General features: G+C 38.3%; 3 protein-coding genes across 6 annotated transcripts in view; all 3 read right to left on the bottom strand.

Moving 5' to 3' along the window:
- Positions 1-197: 197 nt before the first annotated feature.
- On the bottom strand, positions 198-7068 carry LOC149019723 (ATP-dependent caseinolytic (Clp) protease/crotonase family protein). Its single transcript, XM_089153704.1, has 9 exons — positions 6595-7068; positions 6015-6116; positions 5001-5123; positions 4285-4344; positions 1841-1937; positions 1659-1732; positions 1080-1133; positions 761-844; positions 198-618 (listed from the first exon to the last, which is right to left on the bottom strand). The coding sequence occupies exons 1-9, from the start codon at positions 6871-6873 to the stop codon at positions 523-525; spliced, it is 969 nt and encodes a 322-aa protein (XP_089009830.1). The 5' UTR covers positions 6874-7068; the 3' UTR covers positions 198-522.
- A 6839-nt stretch (positions 7069-13907) lies between these two features.
- LOC149019724 (Rubber elongation factor protein (REF)) lies at positions 13908-15662 on the bottom strand. The gene is made up of 3 exons (XM_089151090.1): positions 15359-15662; positions 14866-15093; positions 13908-14598 (listed from the first exon to the last, which is right to left on the bottom strand). Exons 1-3 carry the CDS (start codon positions 15398-15400, stop codon positions 14101-14103), a joined length of 768 nt encoding a protein of 255 aa, XP_089007216.1. The 5' UTR covers positions 15401-15662; the 3' UTR covers positions 13908-14100.
- A 1903-nt stretch (positions 15663-17565) lies between these two features.
- LOC149019725 (putative histone-arginine methyltransferase CARM1) overlaps positions 17566-24089 on the bottom strand; it is a 29265-nt gene continuing 22741 nt past the window's right edge. Inside the window, exons 15-17 of one of the 4 annotated variants that reach the window (XR_016173124.1) lie at positions 18400-18491; positions 18161-18201; positions 17566-18077 (exon numbers count right to left, since the gene is read on the bottom strand). Coding sequence is in view for 2 of the 4 variants with exons in the window: in XM_089153706.1 (XP_089009832.1) it covers positions 18426-18491 (66 nt within the window). In the remaining 2 variants the exon portion in view is untranslated. Of the gene's footprint in view, positions 18214-18399; positions 18492-24089 lie in introns of all 4 variants that reach the window. The other 3 variants (XR_016173123.1, XM_089153706.1, XM_089153705.1) reach the window with 3 other exon arrangements.

Genomic DNA, 24089 nt, shown 5'->3' on the forward strand with positions numbered 1-24089 from the left:
TCCTAGGGCCACACTGACTCGGATCCAATTGTCATCCTCTTAACCAGTGCATTTTAAACTGACTTGATATTGAGCATAAAATACGCACACTCCCAGGCAAGTGAAATGGTGATTCGAGAGTCACAGGGCTAAACGGCCTCAATACATGTGCTGGCTCATCTGAAGTTGTTTACTGTTGATAATCCAACGCATCCAAGTTAAAACTCCAATATCAAATCCATTAAAAACTCCAAGAACTGAACATTGATACGAATTCTTTGAACAATTTTATTTTCCATTTAAACTAATAGAACCAACTATTCTTCAAGAAATCCTCATAAAGTGAACATCAAATAATGGCATTTTCTTTAACTCTCCAATCAAATGCTTTGGGTTACTTGTAAAACAAAGATAAGAGGTGTAATTGTTTTGAAGAACTTGCTAGACTAGGCCACTGAAATTTCAGTCAACAGAAAAACCCATCCCTCCACAGGCAAAGGGATTACTTACACGGGCATTGGACGGACAATTTATTTGAAAGTTTTACATCCCATCAAGGACCTTAACACCAGCTACCTTATCCCATTCCTCTGGTGAGAGAGCATCAGCCATTATCTTCTCTTGACCACGCCAAAGAATCTGAGACCATAAGACGCCAGTGTTACTCGGAGAAAGGGAAGGTCTATGAGCGAGTAGTTGCACAAGGTGCACCTCCCTTAAGCATGCAGAGAGTGTTGGAGTCAAAGAGGATCTAATCAACATTACAGGGAGCAGAATATACCTTGTCTACTACACCAAAGTCTTTAGCTCTTGGGGCATCCATATAAAATGGCCTCTTCATCAAGTTTGCTACAGACTCAAGAGACTAATCACGCATAAAGAGAAATAATGAGTATATAGATTTTTATAATTTGCAGTAAATAAATAAATTAAATAATTAATGGCTTTCAATGTTTGTTGAAATGGTTCAAGGCAGAATCCTGGTCCAGTGCAAAGCCTGTTGGTAGTCATACCTCAGGCATGCAAATGAATCTGGCAGTCATCCACCTTTCCTTACCTGACCTACTAAAAAGAACAAGTTATGTAAATGGATTACTCACATTCCCAGTGTGCCTAGATATGAGCTTAACAAGGGTGTCCCTATTTGTTACAACCTGCAGAGCCAAGGAATTGTCAAACCAGGGTTTGAGATGAACATATGAAAGGAAAATTCAAAATTCTAAGTTCCACATCTATACATAATGGACAGAACCACTGTGTAAAACAAAAGCCTACATCAAACCAGTTAATTAAATACATATTGACCATCTGCCGCTGGACATGGTTTATGACCATTCACTCTCGGAATGAGGTAAAATTCTGCTATAAGCAAAATTCTTAACAGTTGAGTGAAGTAACTGACAACCTTCCCCTCCTCCCCAAAGGAAAATTGTTTCTGTTTTAAATATTCATGTAAATAAGGAAGCGATCTATTGGAGAATACACCAAACACAATTTCCTCCCACATACTAATTACACAGTGAAAACCTTACAACAACCACAAACTTAACAGCATGGTAACATATACATATTAAAGGCAGAATAGTTCAAGTTTCGGAAAACATTTAGCATACATCAAAACAATCACAATCAAAATCACACAACAAATGCCACTAAGATGATGAGAAATAAAAACGGACCTCTTTTGCACGGATAAGAACATCACTCGCCGGCATTAAACCAGATGATGGGACACGAGGCTGCTGGATCATGGCTGAAACATAATTCAAGTGAGCCATAGAATGATATCTTAGGGAATTAGTGATGAAGAACATGTGGGTTTTTTCACTGGATAAGATAATAATTTAAGACAAAATCAAACCTTTGGCATGTGGCATCATGAACCGTCTGCCCTTCTTCCCAGCGGCAAGTAGGAGACAAGCCTGGCCTATGGCAGCTCCAACAGCAACTGTTTGTATCTATATATGCAAAACCATAACACAAATTGCATTGATAAATTTCAGAGCATGGATTTGGCAATCTCAACTGCAAGTATAGGAGCATAAGACTAGAGAGTAATACCATGAAACCTTGGGAGAAGGTCATTGTAGACCATCCAAGAAGAGAAACTCATACATCAAAGAATCAATTTCTTTTATGCCAGTAGATCCCAAGAAGTGATCTACATCTTCCCATTTAGGAGTGTTGTAAGACAGAATTGGGTAGTGATCTTGGTGTTGGAAGATTTACTTTCCATGTTTCTGGTTTTCCTTATTGAGGAAAGATTTGATAGGATCTGTTTTCTTGTAAGATTCCCACACTGGGAAGATTTGATTTGTTCTATATTTGGTAAGTTATGACTATAAATAAAGCTCCAGTTGTGACCTTTGGACACAAGTCAGGATTTGTCCAACTCTTGCAACAAGGAGACTCTTTGAAAGATGCAAGGCTAGCAAGAAGAATCTCCATATGTCATCCTAGAGATTCAATCCATGTTCTAGCAAAAAAGAATGGTGTATGAGGATGTGATTACATCAAGGATCAGCCCTATTCCCTCATTTTTCATTTATCACGGATGAATTAACCAAGAACATCCAAGACAAGGTACTGCAGTGTATGCTCTTCGCTGTTAATTTAGTTTTGGCGAGTAAGACAAAAGAAGGGATTAAGGTTAAGTTAGAAATGTTGATATCAACCTTGGAAACAAGAGGCCACACAATTAGTAGATCAAAGGCAGAGTATATATCTGTAACTTATATATAACCAAGTGACTATTTCAGATATCTGGGGTCAATCATCATCCAAGAAAGTGACATAGATGATATGCTTTACTAAAGATTAAAGTGGGTTGCATGAGATGAAGAGGTATAATTAAAGAATCTGTGATTGGCACGTTCTTTTTAAACTTAAAGAAAGTCCATAAACTGCTGCCCGATCTGCTATGATGTATGAGACAAAATGTTTGGGCCATTAAGAAATACCATATATTGAAGCTATGTGTTACAGAGATGAGAATGTTACATGGATGGTAAAACAAAGAAGTATAAAGTCAGGAACAAATTATTAGAGCTGATGTGGGGAAATGCCAGATCAGCAACAAGCTTCAGGGATGTTGTCCAAGGTGGTTTGGCTTTGTGCAATGGAGGGCTGGGGATGGATAAGTTAGGAAGAGTGATGCCTAAAATGACTCTAGGCAAGACTGTGAAGGAGGACATGGATAATCTGAGTCTTGTACAACTTGGACCCTACTAAAGTGCAAGAATTCAATGTTGCTGGCCCCAAGTAGCTAGAATTTTCCTCATTTCCTAATCTATCATATTTCCATTTACTTTTTCATTTTCCATTTCCCACTTTTGTTGTCTCATTTCCTTATTCTCTTGTATTGTCTCAGATTTCTACTTTGCTTTGAAAGGATCCATGAAGCTGACCCCATTAAGTTGGGATAAGGCTGTATTGATGTTTCTGTAGCAATATTATGTTCCATGTAATTCCTGTCGCTTTACTATTTTGATTTTGAGCACTAAAAATTCAGAAAAGCTTTTATGGTGGACGCAAACCACATTTCAAGCAGAACCTAGACATATAGTGTTATGTGTCTAATAGGGCCCACTCTGGTGTAGCACCAACCTAGTATGGAATAGGTAACAAGGTTTGACAACTCGTTCCATCAACTTTGGAGCTTCTGGCACATTGGTCAAGTATCTAACATTTGGTATCAAAATTGGCACAATGTCAGGGGTTCAAATCTCAGAAAGGGTTGCATGGAGTAGAGTGAAAGCTACCAAGAGAGGCATATTTGGTCCCCCCCCCCCCCCAACCAAAAAAAAAGAGGGGGGGGGGAGGAAGAGAGTGTAGCCCCTTGGAGAAAGCTACCTGCCACTAGAGTGGGAATTGCCTAAAGTAAAAACCGTCAACAACGATGACTATGGAAACACGGTGGTATGTTATGTGCTTATTGGGGCCCACTCTATGTATGGGTGTTAAATTGGGTCAGCCTAGTATGGGATAGGTTAAAGGACTTGACTAAACTTGTTCCATCAGCTTTGGAGCTTTTGACACATTGGTCAAGTGCCTAATAGATACCGTTTACTCAATCGAACTTGCAACTGTACCCAAATAAAAGAAGAGGAAATAATATAGAAGGTCCATGTGATGCTGCAGAACAGAAGCTCTTTTGATATGTATTGTTTTAAGATGCTGCTATAAGGACAAAGTGCATCGCACACGTGCAACCAGAAAATTATTATCTCCCTCATTTCAAAGAACAATTGCATCAGTAAAGAAAGCACAAGTAACAAGCATACAATTTCACAGGAAGGAGCTTACATCATTTTTCAGCTGCATCATCGCATCATATATTGCAAAACCCTCTGACTCCATCCCAACCTGAAATAATAGAAGTTTGAATTCATAATTAGGATATAAAGTGCAAAGAAAAAGAAATTGTTGGTAACTGGCTGCAGATGAATGCAACTCACATGAGTTGGCAAGAATTTGCTGAAGCTTAACGAAACAAGCAAAGCATTTGCTTTTTAGAAATGTAAGCTTGCAGGGCTTAGTCTAGCACATGAATGTTGATGTGTGGAAAAAGACCTACTCTACAACTAATCTGACTCTGATAATAGTTTTATATTAAATGCATATAAAATAAAGGGTGAACCTGGCAATGAACGCTTCCATCCACACAAGTGGCGTTACAGCCAGGGGGAGGGCAATTTGCCTCCACAGCCTTCCCCCAGCAGTTTTTGCTGAGAAGCTGGTTCTATACCTTAACATCAGATTACAATTGTGGTCCATTGACCAAGACCCGACCCTTCTATTACATGCATTTGAATTCCAAAAATATGTGAATAAAAAATGGTTAGCTTGACTGGACCAAGCCAGGCAATTGCGCAGGGTAGAGGTCATCAGATCTCAGCCTGAAATTATTTGGGCAAGCATAGGGGTAGCTTCAAGAACCATCCTCTTATATGTGCGTGCATGTAACAGACATCTTAAAGAAATACGGCACAGAAACAACGGAAGAAATCAAGAAGACTTACTGTTTCACCATCATCACGGGTTGTGCCTGTAGAATTTATGTACAGATAGATTGGTTCTTTGGGATCCATATATTGCAAGTAAAGCAGTTCTGCGATCACAAGCTCTGTGACAGCTGGCACCAACTGATAATGAAAATTGGTTAACAGGTGTACCAATTCCATACACAAAGGAAAAAGAAATCTTTTATTCACAACTAGGGAAGCGCATGTCATAGAAATAGTACTGCAGTGGCAATAGAAACGAAAGCCCTAAACTTATAAATCCGGCCGAATGGGTCGGTCAGACATTTGACTTGAAAGAATTGAACTAACAAGTGATCTGGGCTAGTTTGAAGTTTGGAGATGATTTATAATGTTTGTCCCAGGAACATCAGCACAATTTGTTCCTTTCTTGTGACAAGCAAAGATAAGTGCTTTAGATATAGTTTTGACAGCTGTTCCCTCTTAGGATCTAATCATCCATTCCAACAGGTTGATAACAAATGGGCACCTCCAATTGTCAGAAACATCTTTTGGTGCTTGTGCATTTTTCTTGTAGAGCCAGGATAATTCCACAGCTGGTTTGAATTGCTTGATGACTGTTCAGTTCTCCAAAAACAAAAGACCCAGGGGAAGAGGTAGACTTCCTTTTTCTTCTGGAACTCCAACTCAAATCAGACAGCGGAAAGAGCTTGTACTTTTCCCATTAAGGATGACAATATCTGAACTCTGCAATTCTTTCCCCTACTGTATTTGTCTTATTTTATCTCCAAGACTGTTGAAATTTCTCATGGTACAATAACCCATCACTTGGTAACAAAACAATTGAAAATAATCAATACGAAAGAACCATGAATACTACCTAAATTTCAGTTGCTAATGTTCTATAAAAATGTCTCTGAAAACTAGAAATGATACTCTTTCAGCAAGGGAACGAAGTATACAATAACATAAAAATATCCAATAAATTATCCAAAGCTAATTTATAGAACATTAGTTAAGCTCTACAAGTACGCTGACATTTATAGCACTTACAGGCATGCCAATGTAAACAATCCTCCCATTAAGAAGCAAGGATGGCAAATCTGGTGGAGGCTTCCTTGGCCTGTGTTCGTTGTAAGAAACAGATCGTTCCACCTGGATAATGACAGACAGCAAAAATTTCAAAACCTTAACAATAAGCAAAGGACAACACTTACAAAACCAAAAATAATAGAATAAAAAAAGTACCGAAATTCATTAAAATCACAGGCAAAGCAACCCAAAAGAACTCTTCCCTTTGTTTGAGTGGGGTGTTGAAACCAACTAATTCATTAGACAATCACGAACTCAGTATCAAGCATGTATTAAACGGAAAATTGTTACTAAATATCGCAGACTGGGAAAGGAACACATGAACATACACAAAATGTAAAGATAAAACAGAAAAGGATGAAAAGCAAGAAAATAATTATCGAAGATAGGATAGAAGATTCAATGAACTAAAATTTTCCACCGCGCAGAAGTTTAATTAATAAACAAAGAAAGCAACCGATCAAATAAAATACAAATGACTTACGGTGGAGCAAAATTGGAATCAAATAGTCAATCTTAAAAAGAATTCTACAACACTTACCTGAGCTGGAGTTGCCATAAGCTTGGGAGTTTCGAAAAGATCGAGAAACGGAGGAGTATCCGAATCCGAAGATCGAGAAAGTAGGGAATCTGGAGAAGACGCAGCAACTGAGGCAAGTTTCTTCAAGAAAGGGTCTCGGGGGTTCAAAGGAGGCATCGGGACCCTAGCGGCACTTTTTCTATTAACGCTGCAAGAACACTTGCTCTTCCCCGTTCTCAAAGAAGAAGACGAAGAAGGCGAAAGAGATGATGCCCACGTTGCTTGGAGAGAGGCCGCCATGTTTGCTATTCTCTCTCTTTCTCCACTCTCTGGTTTTTAGTTTCAAATCTCTATAACCTCTACAACCAGTATCATAACCCTGTCGCTTTGTCTGTCATATCGTGTTTCAGAATCACATATTTAGTTGTGTCTTAGAAGTGAAAGTTTGTTGCAGTTCGCAACTCTATCTGCATTGGGAAACCAGAAGAACAAGGGGCTGTTCAAGATCCAGGGTTTCAAAATATCACGTATCGGAATCGGGATCGGCATGCGGATCTGTAATCGGTCTCGGATCGTCCAAGATAATCGAGTTTCTAATTGAATTCTAATTTTGAACGTTGGATTATTGACTACCATGTGTCACAGTTCTATATATGAATTACAGAGAATCGGGATTTGTAATCGGTCATGGATCGTCCAAGATAATCGAGTTTCTAATTGGGTTCTAATTTTGAACGATGGATTATTGACTACCACGTGTCACAGTTCTATATATGAATTACAGAGAATTGTAGGAGGTAAGAATTGTAGAGTACGTGAATCCTAAAGTTGTACATATCATTTAACAAGGATATCAAAAATTCAAAATGAAATCCATTGGAAGATAAAAACTCGATACTCAAAGCAGAGAGGTGCTTTAGGTGTGGTATACGACAGACAAATACCTATTAAACTCAAAAGAAAATTATATATGATAGAACATTGGGCAACCAAGAGGGCTATGCAAACAAATAAGTGTAGCAAAGATGAGGATGTATGGCAAAACATAGAGATATGAAATCATGACTATATTAGATTAAACGTGGGTATTGCTAATAACTCAAGACATGCAAAGAGAATGCCGCTTGATGTGGTGTGGGCATATCGTACGGAGACCGTTAGAGGCATCTGTAAGGAAGAGTGGTCACCAAATCCAATTAGAGGAGTTAGAAGATGCAAAGGTAGGCCTAAATTGACTGCTCAACTGGTAAGAAAGGATATACATGCGCTAGAATTAGACGCTTATATGAGTGCTCATAAAGTTGTCTAAAAGAGATCTGTGTGATTGATACCATGTAAAGAGATATTCGTAAAAGTCTACTTTTGACTTTGTTTCATACGTATCTTCATCTGTATTCATTTTTACTACTATTATTTGTCTAGTCTCTTTTGTTTAACACTTCATGGTCCTATATTGTACTATATTTAGTTGAGTCTTGGGACAAGGTTATGGTTAAGGAAAACATCATCTGCTTTGCACAACAATGCATGTATATATCGAAAGATTGGCTAAAAAAATAAAGTAAATACAAGACTATTGAAGATTTTAAAATTTTAAAATTGAGCTTTTAATCTCAGTCAATCATTTTGTACAAAAATGCACTGTTGTGCACAGCAGAATATTTTTTTCCATTATGGTTATTGTTATTGCCAAGCATTATAACTGCCAAATTAAAAAACTTATGTATAATGAAATAAATGAAGAGGGATATATACACTACTTTTTTTCCCAATCATTTCAAACCTTAAAAATCAAGCTTGACACTGATTGACTTACGAAGCAACCCATTTGGTAAGTAGGTAATGAACTAAGAACAAATTTAATGAGCACCAAATGGCCAACATACAAAAGGCTACACGCCTTCCAACAGGATAGTGGAGATGAAACCTTATCAACCACAAAAGAGGAATCGTATGTAAAGGTTGGTTCCAAGATACTTGAGATATTCATTTCAGGATACTAAAGATGTTCCAAAGCCTGTCTCTTTCTTGAGAGGACACTTTTGAATTGAAAAATAGTTCACTTTTCTCAAAATTGGTGTTTTGTCCTAAAAGATCTGCAAATAGGTCCAATCCCGCCTTAATGGTGGAGAGATCATTTTCAAATGCACTACAAAAAATGAAAGCATCATCAACAAAAATAGGTGTATGATCTTAGGGGTCTTGCTAGCAATCTTGATACCCTTAAGATATGTCCAACTGGATTACTGTGGTAGTGGAGTAATTGCCCCCCACCCCAAAAAATAAAAATTTGAGGTTTTTTATGAACTTAAAACTGGCCAAAACTCTAGTTATCTCCCTTGTGGCATAAATTACATCCAACCCACATGCAACTTCACAATTTCAATTAATGCCCAGTTAACTCTTATTATAAATTATCAAAATGCCCTCCCAATTTTAAATTACTAACATACGCTTATTTTTTGTACTATACCCACTCCTTAGGTGGATTGAGGAATTCCCCCTTCACCCATCATCTTCCTACACCTTGCCAAAACTTACTCGCCACCACACACCCTCTCCCTACTAGCCACCACCTCCCCCACCTTCTCCCTGTCGAAATCACCCATCATCAAGCAACGATTTTACAATAAAATAAAAAACACTTTCTTTAATAAATTATTTTCAATTCTCACCAGTATTGCTCTACGGCTCCACTAAAGAACCCTAACGTTGCCTATCAGAAAAATAGTTTAATAAAAAGAGATATTTTTAGAAGTGAAATCACTGCTCAATTTAAGATCCGTGTGTTTTCTTTGCTACCTTTCTCATGAAGCTTCTTGAAGTGGTTTTTCCTGAAGCTTTTTAAGTCCTCTGTACTCTGCTTTCTCTGCGTTTTTTTTTTTTTTTGTTGCGCTTTTGTGTTTGTTCATCAATGGCTTCTAAATCAACGTCTTTTGTTCATTTTGCTGAACTGAATTCCTCTCTTTCTTTTTCAAATGCTCATTACTATATGTCGGTGAAGCTTTCATCTACAAACTATTTGGTCTTCTTGCTTTAATCAATGACTCGATTCCGCGTCCTTCACCATTTCTTGATTTGGATTCGAGTAATTCTGTTTCAAATCCTGCGTTTTTCATCTAGCAGAAGCAAGATCAACTTCTTATGAGTTGGATCCTTTCCTCACTCACTGAATCGGTTCATTCGGAGGTGGTTGGCCTTGAAACCTCTGCAAAAGTCTGAAATTCTCTCTCTGCTACCTATGCCTCTCCTTCTCAAGCTCGAATCATGCAACTATGGATGCAGCTCCATGCTATTTGAAAAGGACCTGAGTCTATGCAAGAATATCTTTTGCGAGTGAAACGTATTGCTGATGCTCACGCTCTTGCCTCTTCTCCGATCTCATATGCAAACTTAGTGTTGTTTGTTCTTGGCAAATTAGGTTCTGATTATCAAGCCTTTATCACCTCTGTGACAACACGGGATACTCCAATTCATTTTGCAGATCTTCGTGACTTGCTATTATGCGAGGAAATTCGCGCTCAATCTACTTTCAATATATTACTAACATCTTAGCACAACTAGCATCTTCCTCTTTCCTCTAAATTTGCAACCTCTGGTGGTCCTTCATCCTCTGTTCGTCCTTCTCAAGGTCATTCTACCTATGGTAACTGTGGTGGTTCACGGAGTTATGGTGGTCGCTCAAGTGTCCGTGGTGGTGGTCGCAACAATTATTCCACTCTCTTTTGTAAAATTTGTAATGTCAATGACATTCCCCTAAATTCTACTATCAGAGGAATGTTGTCTTCTCTGAAAATCCTTGGGCTCAATTTGCCGGATCAAATTTAGGATCTAATCATACTTGGATCCTTGATTCTCATGCTTCACATCACATTACCTTCAATCTTGCTGCCATTAGTTCTCCAGTAGAGTATATTGGTCAAGAAATAATTACAATTTGTGATGGATTAGGTTTGTTGATCTCCCACACTGGTCATTCCACTATTAATTTTGCTGGTTCATAATTTCAACTGAAAAATATTCTTCATGTTCCACATGCCTCTTCTAATTTGTTATCAATTAGTAAGTTCACTAATCATAACAATGTTTTGTCGATATTTTTATGTCAAGGATTGATCATAGGGCTAGGTCCTTCTCACCAGAGTTCTCGAAGATGGTATCTATAAAATGCCACCCATGCCTCATGGTTTTCCCTCTGTTACTGCCTATTCTGCTATTCGAGCTACACCTGAAGTTTTGGCATTCTCGGTTTGGGCACATCAATTTTGGTATTGTTAGTCGGGTTTTGTCTACGTTTGGGTTACCCTCTATAAACTCTAAATCACGAACTATATGTGGACATTGTATAAGAGCTAAGGCTCATAAACTTCCTTTTGATGCATGCATAATGCACACCTTTGCACCCCTGCAACTTGTTTTCTTTGATGTTTAGGGTCCAGCTTTTGAGACTTCTACTGAGGGTCGTAGATAGTATGTCTCGTTCATTGATGATTTCATGTGTTTCACTTGGCTATATACAGTTGCTCAACAATCAAATGTTTTAAGGTTTTTCAGCTTTTTAAAACTATGGCTGAGAATCAGTTTTCTGTGAAGATTAAGTGTCTTCAAACTTATGACGGTGGTGAATTTTCCAAAATTTTCAGGAGAATGGCATTCTCCATCGCTTAACATGCCCCAAGACTTTTGAACAGAATGGTCATGTTGAATGACGTCACTATCATATTGTTGAAATGGGCCTTGCTATGCTTTCTTAGGCACATATGCCTTTGAAATATTGGACTGTTGCTTTTCTACTACTGTGTTTGTCATCAATCGATTACCTTGTGCTGCTCTTAATTTTGACAGTCCATATTATCATTTGTTTGGACGGGTTCTCGATTACTAGTTTTTGAGAACTTTTGAATGTCCCTGCTATCCTTTCTTACCTCCGTGTAATCGTCATAAGCTTAATACTAATTTGCTTAGTGTGTTTTTATTGGATATAGTCCTCGACGCCATGGTTATAAATGCCTTGATCTGCTCACTGGCAAGACTGTTGTGTTCGATGAGTTGGTTTTTCAGTTTCAAGATTCTCTTACTCCCTTACATTTTGTAACTCCTCCAGAAAATGTTGGGCCCATTTTAATTCCTGTGGAATTTTCTGGGCTTTCAGAACATGTTGGATCACTAGAAAATATTTTTGATCCTTCTACCCATTCTGCTAGCCCACCTATTCCTTCTTTGGACCCAATTGGGCTTGTTACTTGTTTGCTTGAGCCCACTCCTGTGTCTACTTCCATTGTTTTGCCTCAGCCCACGATTATGCCTAATGCCTCTTTATCTCCTAATGCCACTTGTCACGCTCCATTGGTTGCTTTAGATGATACCGGTTTGCCCCCAAATTTTGTTGTACCTGACTCCCTTTGTTCCCGTCTCCATCCCATCGGATGGTCACACGTTCCCTTGATGGCACTCACGTGCCCAAGCTACCAAAAAGCTATTTTGCCACTAGATACCCATCACTTTTGGTATTACAAGTTTTTGGCCCTATTAACATTGAGCCCTCTTGTTTTGGTCAGGCTAGTAAACATATTGTTTGGCGTCAAGCCATGGATGCCGAATTTAATGCCCTTTTATCTAATAACACTTGGGAGTTTACTACGCCTCCTCTTGATCGGCATATTATTGGTTGCAAGTCGTTGTTTCGTATCAAACGAAAATCCGATGGACTATTGAGCGTTATAAGGCTCGCCTTGTTGCAAAAGGGTATACTCAAGAATATGGGCTTAATTATGAAGAAACTTTTAGTCCCATGGTAAAATATACGACGATTTGTATCATTCTATCCTTGGTTGTTTCTTCAAAATGGGTTGTTCGTCAACTTGATGTAGATAATGTTTTCCTCCATGGGTTTGTTACTGAGGAGGTTTATATGAGTCAACCTGCGAGCTATGTTGATCCTCAATATCCTTCTCATGTGTGTAAGCTTAAGCGCTCCATCTATGGTTTAAAGCAAACACCAAGGGCTTGGTTTTAGCACCTCAACTCTTACTTATTTGGATTGGGTTTTATGGGCTCTAAGACAAATACGTCCATGTTCATTCTACCCCATTCTGAGATTCCAATATACATTTTGGTTTATGTTGATGACATTTTAATCACTGGTCCCTCGCATACGGCCATTGATCACATTATCTCTATGTTGGCTCAAGAACGTGCTCTTAAGGATCTTGGCATTGCTCCTTTTTTTCTTGGGATAGAATTAGTCCCTCTTTCATCAGGTATTTTGCTCTCCCAACAGCGTTATATTCAATCTTTATTGGACCGGGTCGGGATGCTCGATACAAAGTCGATTTCCTCTCCTATGGCTCCCTCTCTTCACCTCTCTAAGGTTGGTGGTGCCCCTTTGTCGGATCCAACTACTTATCGAAGTTTGGTAGGAGCTTTACAATATATCACTCTTAAACGACCGGATCTCTCCTATTTTATGAACAAGTTGTGTCAATTTTTGGCTACCCCAATCGAGGATCATTGGATTGTTCTTAAGCGGCTTCTTCATTACTTAAATGGTACGATTCTCTTTGGCCTTCATTTAACACTATCCTCTTCATGTTCTCTCGAGACATTTTCTGATGTCGACTGGATGTCCTGATGACAGAAAATACCAAGGTAGTTTTCTTATATTTGTGAGCTCCAATTTGGTTTTCTGGCAATCAAGAAAACAATCTACTATTGCTCGTTCCAATATTAAGAGTGAATATCAAACACTTGCTGTTGCTACTAAGCTTACTTGGATTATATCCTTATTGAAGGGGTTGGGGGTTTCTTTTTTATCTTTCTCCACCCTTTGGTGTGATAACATTGGGCTACGTATCTCACCGTTATTTTGTTCTTGATATGGTGGCCAAGAAAGCGCTATGTCTTCATTTTTTATCCATCCTTGATCAGTTTGCCAATATACTTACCAAGAGTCTCTCTATATCTCGCTTTCGTCTTCTACTGTCCAAACTCAAGCTCCTAGAAAGACCCTTGACTTTGCGGAATAATGTTAGAGAATAAAGACTAATATTATTATTAGTATCTATAAGACTTATTATTAATGTACTTTCATCCAATGTGTTCCTATGTGTGCATATAGAGGTATAGTCTCATTTTCCCGTTCTATATATATATTTTTTTGGGTGGTAAAATCCCCTTTCTCTCATAAGCGTAAATTAAGTTAACAGGTTTTAATTTCTTTATCAAGAATTAAGGAGATCTTGGCTTGTATCAGCTCTTTTTAAAATATAATAATCTTATCTTAATTAAAATTTGAAACGTTGCCATTCAAAAAAATATTGCACAACTACTTGATATCATATTTCATAATTACTTCATATAAGCAAAACGTTTTGAAACCAATATTCACAGAAGAGGCACGCAACAACCTTGTTCAATTGAAAAACAAACCTTCGTTCGACTAAACAAACGAAAGTGTAACACACGATAATGCGATAATTCCGTTAAAAAAGAAATCAAATTATTTGATTTTCGGACGCCCAAGGATCATCATTGCGCTACGACCTGTTCGGTACTGTCGATTGGAATAAAAGTGGGCCCAGATTTCCTCTCCTTGGTTTCTCCGAAGACCTTAGCTATCTTCTTCACCGGAATCAACGGTAGAAACAATGCGATAGTGAATCCTCTCTCACCTACACAACACACAGCGGAATTATACTTCTCTGACCAATAGGCTGCTGTGGGAACAACAATCTGAGCCACTTGAGGAAACAGAGGGAGCTGATTAAGCGAGCGCCACGCCGTCACGGCATATCGCTCGGCCACCGGCTCGTACTTGGCGTATAAGTCTTTGGCGGCTGGCTCGCATTTGCTGTAAGCCGTTTTCGCTATGTCCGCTGCTGTGTCCACCACCCCGGCGCGCTGGACTTCAGAAGCAACAGCTCGAGCCACCTCTGGAGCCTTTTGAGCCGCCAAGAATGCAGTACTCGAAACGTCTTTCATCAAAGATGGAACGTGGCGTTCTACTTCACTTACAGATTCGTCCACCTGTACAGCCACGTCACCAAATGAATGTTTAGTTTCTTTAGCAGTTTTTGCGCCCACAGGGAATAGAAACCGGCGGAGTTTCAGAGAATTAGAGAAAGAGCAGTTTCATATCTTCGATTTGACTTTAATAGAGATCTATCGATCTTTGCAGGGGAAAAAAGGGTTTCAGAAATCAAATTCGAATAAAGATTTATATCAATCAAACGCTAAATTATGCTATGCTGTGTTCGAGGAAATTTTTGAAGGATTCGAATTGAGAGACCTAACCTTGCGATCCACGAACTTGAGGAGTTCAAATGGAACGTCATGAAATTTCTCGTAAACAGGACTGACGACGGTCTTGACGGTGCCTTCAACAGTTCGAACGCCAGGTTTCAGAGGACCGGAGTTCTCCTTGGCGTACTCGTAAAGAGTTGAGAGGCAAGTAAAGATGTTAAGAGTTGCGACTTGAACGAAGTCCAGATACTTGAGCGGCCTCTCAGCACCATCTTGAGACTGAAATCGAAAAACAGGGGAAAATCAAGAAGAATTTATGGAAAAGCGTTAACTGAAAGCCTAAAACCCTAAAGAATAACTAACGACAATCAGGATCCATCACGATCGATCTCCAATCATAAAACATTAAAACCTAGGAACCTTCTGGGGAAGAGCAAATCAAAGGAATAAAGCAAAATAAAAGAAACAAGAAACGGAAAGATGAAATACTAATCGAACAATTTCTCCACCATTATTAAGTGTTTTCAAAGTTGAATGCCCTTACCATCTCTGGTTGTTGTTGTTGTTGAATATCTGCTTCAGCCATTATCGCTCAACTCCAATCTTCTTATTTAAAGCTTCGAAACCTTCTATTCTTTCTCGACAATTCGAAATCAAGGACGCGACAGATGCAAACGAAACGGTATTCCAGTACTCACAACGCACATACATCGAAGACAGTTGCGATGGTTTCCATTTATAGGGAAATTCTTCATCCCTTGTGACGGATGGCGATCGATGTTTAACAGATCACACGGCAAATATGAAAAGTGCTGAAGCACGTGTGAACGGCTGAATTGCCTGATTCGTCGATTCCTTCAAATATGTTTGACTCTTCTGGGCTAAGAAATAAGATTACTTCAAGGTTTAGACTTGTAGACTAGAGTTCTAGATCCACAAAGCCTTGCCGATTTGGAATCGATTGATTCTCCATGTGAAAACTGCCACGTCATTCTGGCAGGTCATCCAAATGTACACGTGTCGATCAATTAAGCAGTGTCATACATACAAATGTCGGGCACGCGTTACGATGTTCTGTATGGCACATCTCTCGATTGAGAGGAACAGAGATGTAATGGTGGGACACTTTTAATGGGCTTCGGCCAAGCCCATTCCAAGACAAACGGGACCCATGTAATCCGGAGGATTATCTCCCTGTCGAGGGAACACATATTCTATATTTATTATTATTTCTTTTTAATAATGGTGCTTTTTTAATACTAAAAATTTAATGCCGTTCTCAAGTGTCAAACTCACAACCTCTCCACTGAGAAGTTTGAATCTTTACCACTCAACCAACCCTACATTAGCTATTTTATATTTATTTTGGTAAAGAAACGTCTCCCCGATGGTGATCCATCCCCTCATCTTCCTCTCGGAAAAGCACGAGTTTAGATTGCAGCCTTTTAAGAGAGTACTTATTATTTTGACACTTCTCTACCAAACAATTGATGTAGAATATACATTTGAGTGCTAACAAAATAATTTTAAAATATAACTTCAATTCGTCCTACATGAACTCCATCCCTATTGTGTTGTGAAAAAACATCAATACAATAATATGTACTTTTGCAATGAAGAAGTGCCGTAGACTCAAAAGGGACAATTTCTGAACTAAGGAATGTAGCCATACCATACGATTTCTATAATTGGGAAAAACAGGCAGTGTGCCCCTTTCTCGCTTCATGGAAAGACGGTTTGCAATGTAAACCTAGGGTTGTCAATGAAATGGGTTAAGTCAAGTTAACCTAGATCCTTACAATGCAAAGGTTCTTCAGCTCAACCTACCTGATTTATCATGACACTCCCGAGTACGATTGAATTAACCTCGATTTATCTTAACCATAATCCAAATTTTTATCCCAAAACCAGAATTGCCTAAGTCGTCAATTCTAATGCATCTACTACCATGACTTTGATCACATTTGTGCCTTAACTGCGATGGAGGAAAACTTCTTCCAAGAAAAGGGACATGACGATTGTTGAAAATTAACACATTCCTAACTTCCCTTGACCACATTGCAAAGTTGAGAAGATTATTCTTTGGATGCTTTTCCTTTTTCGGTTTAAGGTAAAAAGAGTATCAAAGTGTGGTTGAAGTTAAAAGGGTATCAAAGTGTCGCATCATTCTACTGTCGTAACAAACGGCTGTGTCGGTAATAGAGTCCTGAACCATAAGTGGAACGTAAGATAAACGCAAGGGCCTTGGATCAATTCTACCTTGCTTTGGAGGACGGTTTTGGTAACTCGAAATCAAGGAGGATTAGTGTTACAAATTCACCCTAATTTAACGAGAACATATTTTCCAGTACATACAGGAGCAAAGGATCAACTATTGCAGCCAAACTACCAATTCTCCTGGGCAAAAGTAAGGTTTCAAGCAGTTGGGTAAAGCAGGAATTAACGGGCTCTGACTCCTCCAAGAGAAATAGGGAATCGAAAAAATGTGCACTTAAACGACAAATTTAAATCATCCATTTCCACCCTAAATAAGCACCAAACCCACCTCCTACATATTAGTAATCCTCTGTATTTTATGCCAACGACAACAATCACAACCTGGGCCCCCCAAATGCCAGTAGCATATATGGGTTTTATGTTTTGGCGTGGATGTTTCCCTTCGCAATGTATTTATGGATCCTGTTCTTTTTTGGCAACTAAAAAGAGGGGATGGAGGGGATGCAGTAGCGGCAACCGAGTGCCCCCTCCCCCCGCTACGCAATGTTCGAACTTTTTATTGAGTGCGACCTATACAAGCAATAGTCCTGTGCACTACCAGCACAAGCACTGGCACTGTTAGTAGAGCCCCACTGGAGACCTAGTATAGTCCACAGAAGCCAGTAGTGCTCATGCCCAAGCTGGGGTGAGGTCTGATGAATCAAGGTGTTCAAAATTGGATGGGTCACAAATCAGCTGCGGCAATTTTTTGGCAAAAGTTAGATGTCTGATGAATCCACAATTTTAAGGCGCGCTAGGTATGCAATAAACCACACTCCATTATACGCTAAGATTTTCAACTATTTTCTCCAAAAAAAAATAAATATATATAAATAATTGCTCCAGAAAAACGTCCTTAAGATTTTAGCTCACCTTCGGTCTGCTTCAATTCCCTGACAGCACTCGGGATGAGAGAGAAGGAAAAATACAATGTATACATAACCCATGCATCCCCATCTCGTCCTTTCAATCTCCTCTGCCTTTCTCAAACCTCGACTTTCTCCTCTCTGTTTCTAACAACACCAGCTACCTGATCAGACGTGTTTATGTAAATGACTGAAATTCTGATAAACAAAACATTGTGTGTCACCTAGCACGTCCCATCTGCCCTTTCCTGGCGACAATGACTATCTTTAAATATGGCTGCAAAATTAGTTTGATCAGAATTTTGGAAACGTCAAGAACTATATAGTACTACTATTTACATTCAGCTTCAACCAGGCTAGTCATTAACATAATTCATGTAGCAGATAGATGTGGTACCCATCACGCTCTGGCTGTGTAAATGAAAATGCAACCACCAAAGTAATATCTCAGAACCATTCTCACCCTAAAGAGCAGAACTGATCTTCTCATCATCTTGGCAAAGCAGCCCCAGAATTCTGTGACAGTTGCTGCACTAGGCCAGGCCCAAGAGCGTCCTGCAAACAAAGGCATACCCAGTTATAGATCTATCAAATAGGTTTAGCGCTGGTACTTAACAGAACAGATAAGTCGGTTTATCTCATGGAACACCAAAATTACATCTCAAAAGGCAAGAGATGCATAAGAACAAGCAACTATAAATTCAAAGCAATTCCCTAGTTTTAAATCCCTGGGTAATCCTTTCATAAAGGGTGTCTGACGATCTCACTAGATCGCCCAACGCTAAAATGTACTTTCTTGCCTGAGTTCCAGATAAGGAGTAGGGAAATAAATAATCAAATCTTTCTTGCAAGTTTTCAAAAAGGTGGTATAGTATAAGAAGTTCCAAACATAAAACTTTTAAGTGTCTGATCTTCCTCTAATGCATTCCCTAGGAACTAGGAAGGCAGTTTGATCCCCTTATTAGGTGGTTATATGTGAAAACGGAAGTTTATAATTGGCCAGAAGAAAAGCTCACTTGTCAAGCTCTTCAATTTCACTAACACTGCTTTGAAGAACTTAACCAATGAATGGATGCAAGAAGGAAATGAGATGCACTAAAAAGATGGGAGATTAAAACTTTCTTCAGCTCAAGGGCTTGGTCATTGTCCTCTGAAATTCTTGACTTCTCCTAGCATTATTGTTCCAATCATCTGTGCCAAATGATAGTGTCATTTTCTAATAGGATCTATGGAGTATTTGAAATAGGAATAACGGAACAATAGCCATGTAATCTTTACTAGTTCACTATTTTCACAGTTCTCCTCTCTCATCTATTCCCCTTTCTCTCTTTTTTACAGAGTAAATGCACTTTTTATGCATGAAAACAAAGAACTAGCCGAAAACTAGGCAACAACAGCCACAGCTCTCTCACTATACAAAAACCAATATATATATTAATGAGAATCAACTAAAACCAAGCAATTAATGGAATGAGTTCTGTATTGCCAATTTAGTCTACCAAGCCATCATTCTTGCAAGGTGTTCAGTTGTACTACATCAAAAACGAATATATATATTAACGAGAATCAACTAAAACCAATCAATTAATGGAGGGAGTTCTGTATTGCCAATTTAGTCTACCAAGCCATCATTCTTGCAAGGTGTTCAGTTGTACTACATCTTTTTGTTTATTACTTAATGGCCCCTGCTTTCGTACTGGCCTCGCTATCCCTCTTATATAGTCATTATTCATCCAGAGGTTTGTACAGGAGTTGGCAGACTTGTCTGCCAACCAAGTATCTTTCTCAAGGCATGATATTAAATCTACAATCATACTACTTGATGTAACACAAGGGTCTGCGTTATTCTTCCAGGATCCTCCTTAACTAGAACCAGCACAAATTAGGGCTTAATAATAAGGTTGTGTTTGTTTATTGGATGGTTTGGGTATGCTTGGGTAGATTATGGAATTAATGGACCTCTTATGGGATGGTCTTGGATGAATTTGGAATGATTTTGAGTAACCGAAATCGATAGGGGTCGCAACAAAGAAATATAGGATGTGTTGAGGATTCATAGGAAGTCTGTGGCTGGGTACTGGAGGGGTTTAGGGATGATTTTGAGACACCAAAATCACCCAAGGGTTGAAAGAAATAGTAGGGGAAGGCTTAGGGAACTATCTCTAATGGAGGGAGAAGGCTTGGTAAGTTTTAAGGGATCTTGGAAAGGTTTGGATAAGATTTGGTTTGACAAAACTAAATGAGTTGGGAAGTTTTCTTGGGTCTTTCTTGATCTTGCTTTCCTCCCTTCTTTCGTCCTTTCTTTCCTCTTTTCTCTCTATTTTCATTTTCCTTTTCCCCCCTGTTTTCAGATCTGCCACAAGAGAGAAAAGGAGAAGGGAAGGGGCCAAATGGAGAAAAGATGGGGGGGGGGTCAAAGGTTGCTGCAGGGGTGGGGGGAGAGATCTAAAGAGGATTGCAGGGGTATGAGGGGCTTCTTGGTCACTGTGATGGAAGAAATAAGAGTGGGATGGGTTCTTGATGAAGTCGCAGGGTAGGGGAGGGCTGTAGTTGCTGTACTTACCAGGAATAGGTTATGTTGCTACTGTAAGAAGACTGCTGGAACCTGAAGATCGATAGCTGAAATTGGAGAACAACTCTTCTAAAACCACCATGGCCCTCCCAAGGGAAAGACTTAAGACTCTTAGTAGGAAATAAAAACCGAATCAACTGGGGTTTCCTTTTATAGACTAGGATCTCCAATACAACTATGTAAATAACAACCAAAAGAAATTAAAAAAATTAACTTGCAATAAAAGACCTAATTATCCACAATAAATCTTATTTAAAATAGATTCCCAGTGGCACAAGAACTCACTTAACCGACTCAAACAAGGAATCAAAAACAGATTTGGACTCCAAAAATTAAGATAAAAATTCTGAAACTTAAATAATTAACTGAGGGGGAAATGACCAAATTGCCACTAAGGCGGTTTGGGCCCCTAGTTGGGCTTTGGGGGCCCAAATTAGAATTTCGGCCAGGGGAATTTCCGTGCTAACATCATTATCCCTACCACATAAAAGTACAAATTCATCTTTGGTATATTCGTTCACTGAACCAAAATACCCCTATTTATTACCACAGTTACATCTCTTCAACAAGCACCCCTTACCCCAAACCGTATCTCTTTACAAATTGTCACCTCCCTTATTTAGCCAATTTAGCCATCGTCAAATGAACAGTTCTCCACGAGTTTTAGTCAACGATGCTCTTGATACAATAGATTGTTACCTTTTAGCAATTTCCACACTCTAAATTACCAACCATGTTTCCCTCCCTCGGAGAAAAAACAACTCCCATTACTGTCCCCTAATTTAATCTAATAATGAAAAAAGAAAACAAACAAAAAAAAAGCAAATAAATTTACACTTTCAGTGGACTCTAATAAACATGAGGGGAAAAGAAAAAGAAAAGAACCATAGAACAAAATAGAAAGTTAGGGGGAAAACACACACACACACACACACACACACAAAGGAGTCCCATACCTAAAACTGAATTCACATTAAATTTAATTTATTCCCCATAACAAAGAAAGAAGAAGACAAAAAATAACGATCCTAAGTTCACCCAAAATATTCAACCAAAACAACGTGTTTATCAATATATTAAGAAAACCCAAATTCCCCATGTTTCATCCACATTCTCTTTCTCTCTCTCACTCTCAAGACTTCTGCCCAATAACAAATTACATAAAGAACCTACCATGATGATTCTATAGAGGGGAGCAAGATAAACCAACTCGCATTGTGTTCTCTCTTTTTATTTAAACCTACTACCTTAATACAGTTTTAACATCACCATTGGTAGTGAAGGAAAAAGATGAAATGAAATAAAAGAGGCAGAATCCCTTTCTAAAAAAAAGAAAGAATGACATTAAAAAGAAGATTAAACAACAATTAGAAAAGAGAAAAACGGCAGGTAATCACTTTAGGTAGGTTGGTAAAAACAAGAAAGGGGTAAAAGAGAGAGAGAAGAAGAAGAAGAAAAGTATGTTTTATCTCTAATTAAATTAATCCAAATAGAAATTTTAAAATTATACTATAAAAAATAAAACTAAAAGCCTCAACCTCCTTAAAATTCAAATAAAATCAACAAAAAATTCATTATTTAGGGTAAAAAATCAAACACACTAATTCAATGACAATGGTTTCATGCATCTCTCTATCTCTTTTCTTTGAAAATGAGCCCAAACACATCAACCCTATGTTTTCACATAGTTTTCTGCTCATTTCTTGTATAACATAAGTAAATTCAATTTCACGAATATCTAGCAGACTTGCCAAAAATAAAAACCTGAGTATAACTTATATTATGAAGAAAAAAAAAAAAAAAAAAAGAAAAAAAGAAACTAGATGTAAGGGTGTGTTCCCGGGGGGGGGTGTTGATAAAAAAACCTACTTTTTTTTTTGTGGGCACCCTCCTACTTTTCTCTCTCTCTCTAACACACAAAAAATCTCAACAGTCACATCCTCTGTACAGTTGTTAAAAAATTACTGTTTATTTGTCCAAAAATATCACTAAAAACAATTAAATTGGATTTTCATTGGATATATTTGACAAAACTAAATGAGTTCGGAAGTTTTCTTGGGTCTTTCTTGATCTTGCTTTCCTCTCTTCTCTCTATTTTTATTTTCCTTTTCCACCCTGTTTACAGATCTGCCACAAGAAAGAAAGGGAGAAGGGAAGGGGCCGAATGGAGAGAAGATGGTGGGGGGGTCTTCTTGGTCACTGTGATGGAAGAATGGTGGGTGGGTTCTTGTGGTCGCGGGTGGGGGGGCTGTGTTGCTGTCTTCCGGTTAGGTTTGTTGCTCTGTGAAGACTGCTGGCCTGGTCGATGCTGATTGGAGAACTCTTCTAAAACCACCATGGCCCCCCAAGAATATCTTATAAGTAAATTCACTTTCACGAATATCTAGCAGACTTGCCAAAATTAAAAACCTGAGTATAACTTATATTATGAAGAAAAGAAGAAAAGGAAAAAGCTAGATGCGGGTGTGTTCCCCGGGGGGGTGTTGATAAAAAAACCTACTTTTTTTGTGTGGGCACCCTCCTACTTTTCTCTCTCTCTCTCTAACACACAAAAAATCTCAACAGTCACATCCTCTGTACAGTTGTTAACATTTAAATTTTCTCATAAAAAAGTAAAATAAAAGAGAAGTCCCCCCCCTAAAAAATCATTCACATCAATTTTAATTGAGCAAATTGCACTGGGCACCCCAAAATGGAGGTCTTAAAGCACTGACACCCCACTTTATGTTTAAAAAGCACAGAGACCCCCAAATTGGATTTTCATTGGATATATTTGTCCAATTTATCACTAAAAACAATTAAATTATTGTTTATTTTCAAAAATATCCCTATAATAAACAGTGTCCGAAAGGTTTTCAATGATAAATTGGACAAATATATCCAATGAAAATCCAATTTTGGGGTCTCGGTGCTTTTTAAACATAAAGTGGGGTGTCAGTGCTTTAAGGCCTCCATTTTGGGGTGCCAGTGCAATTTGCTCATTTTAATTTATCCCTATAATAGAGGAAGAAGAAAGGGGGGGGGGACCCTATTTCCACTCAATAACTACCATATGTTCACTTAGGAATATTCAACCAAAACTATAAAACATTTATCAATAAAATAAATAAAAACCCAAATTCCACATGTTTCATCCACATTTTATTTCTATCTCACACCCTCAAGGCATCCAGACAGTAACATATTAAATATAGAATCTACCATGATGATTTTATAGAGGGGGAAGAAAAACCTACTCACATCGTTTGTTCTTTCTCTTTTTGTTTAAACTTACTACCTTAATATGATTTTAACATTACCATTGGTAGTCATGAAAGAGAGATGGAATGAAATAAAAAAGGAAGAATCCTTTTCCATAAAAAGAAAGTAAGGCATTAAAAAGAATATGAAACAACAACGTTAGAAAAGAGAAAAATGATAGGAAATAACTTTTAATAGGTTGGTAAAAACAAGAAAGGGGTAAAAGAGAGAGAAGAAGAAAAGAAAAGAAAAAGTATGTTTTATCCTTGTTTAAATTAATCCAAATAGAAAATAAATAAATAAATAAACCTCAACCTCCTTTAAATTCAAATATAATTATC

This window comes from Hakea prostrata, chromosome 4 (genome assembly GCF_041222555.1).
Source record: "Hakea prostrata isolate BN-2017 chromosome 4, UWA_Hpros_2, whole genome shotgun sequence".
Lineage (NCBI taxonomy): Eukaryota > Viridiplantae > Streptophyta > Magnoliopsida > Proteales > Proteaceae > Hakea > Hakea prostrata.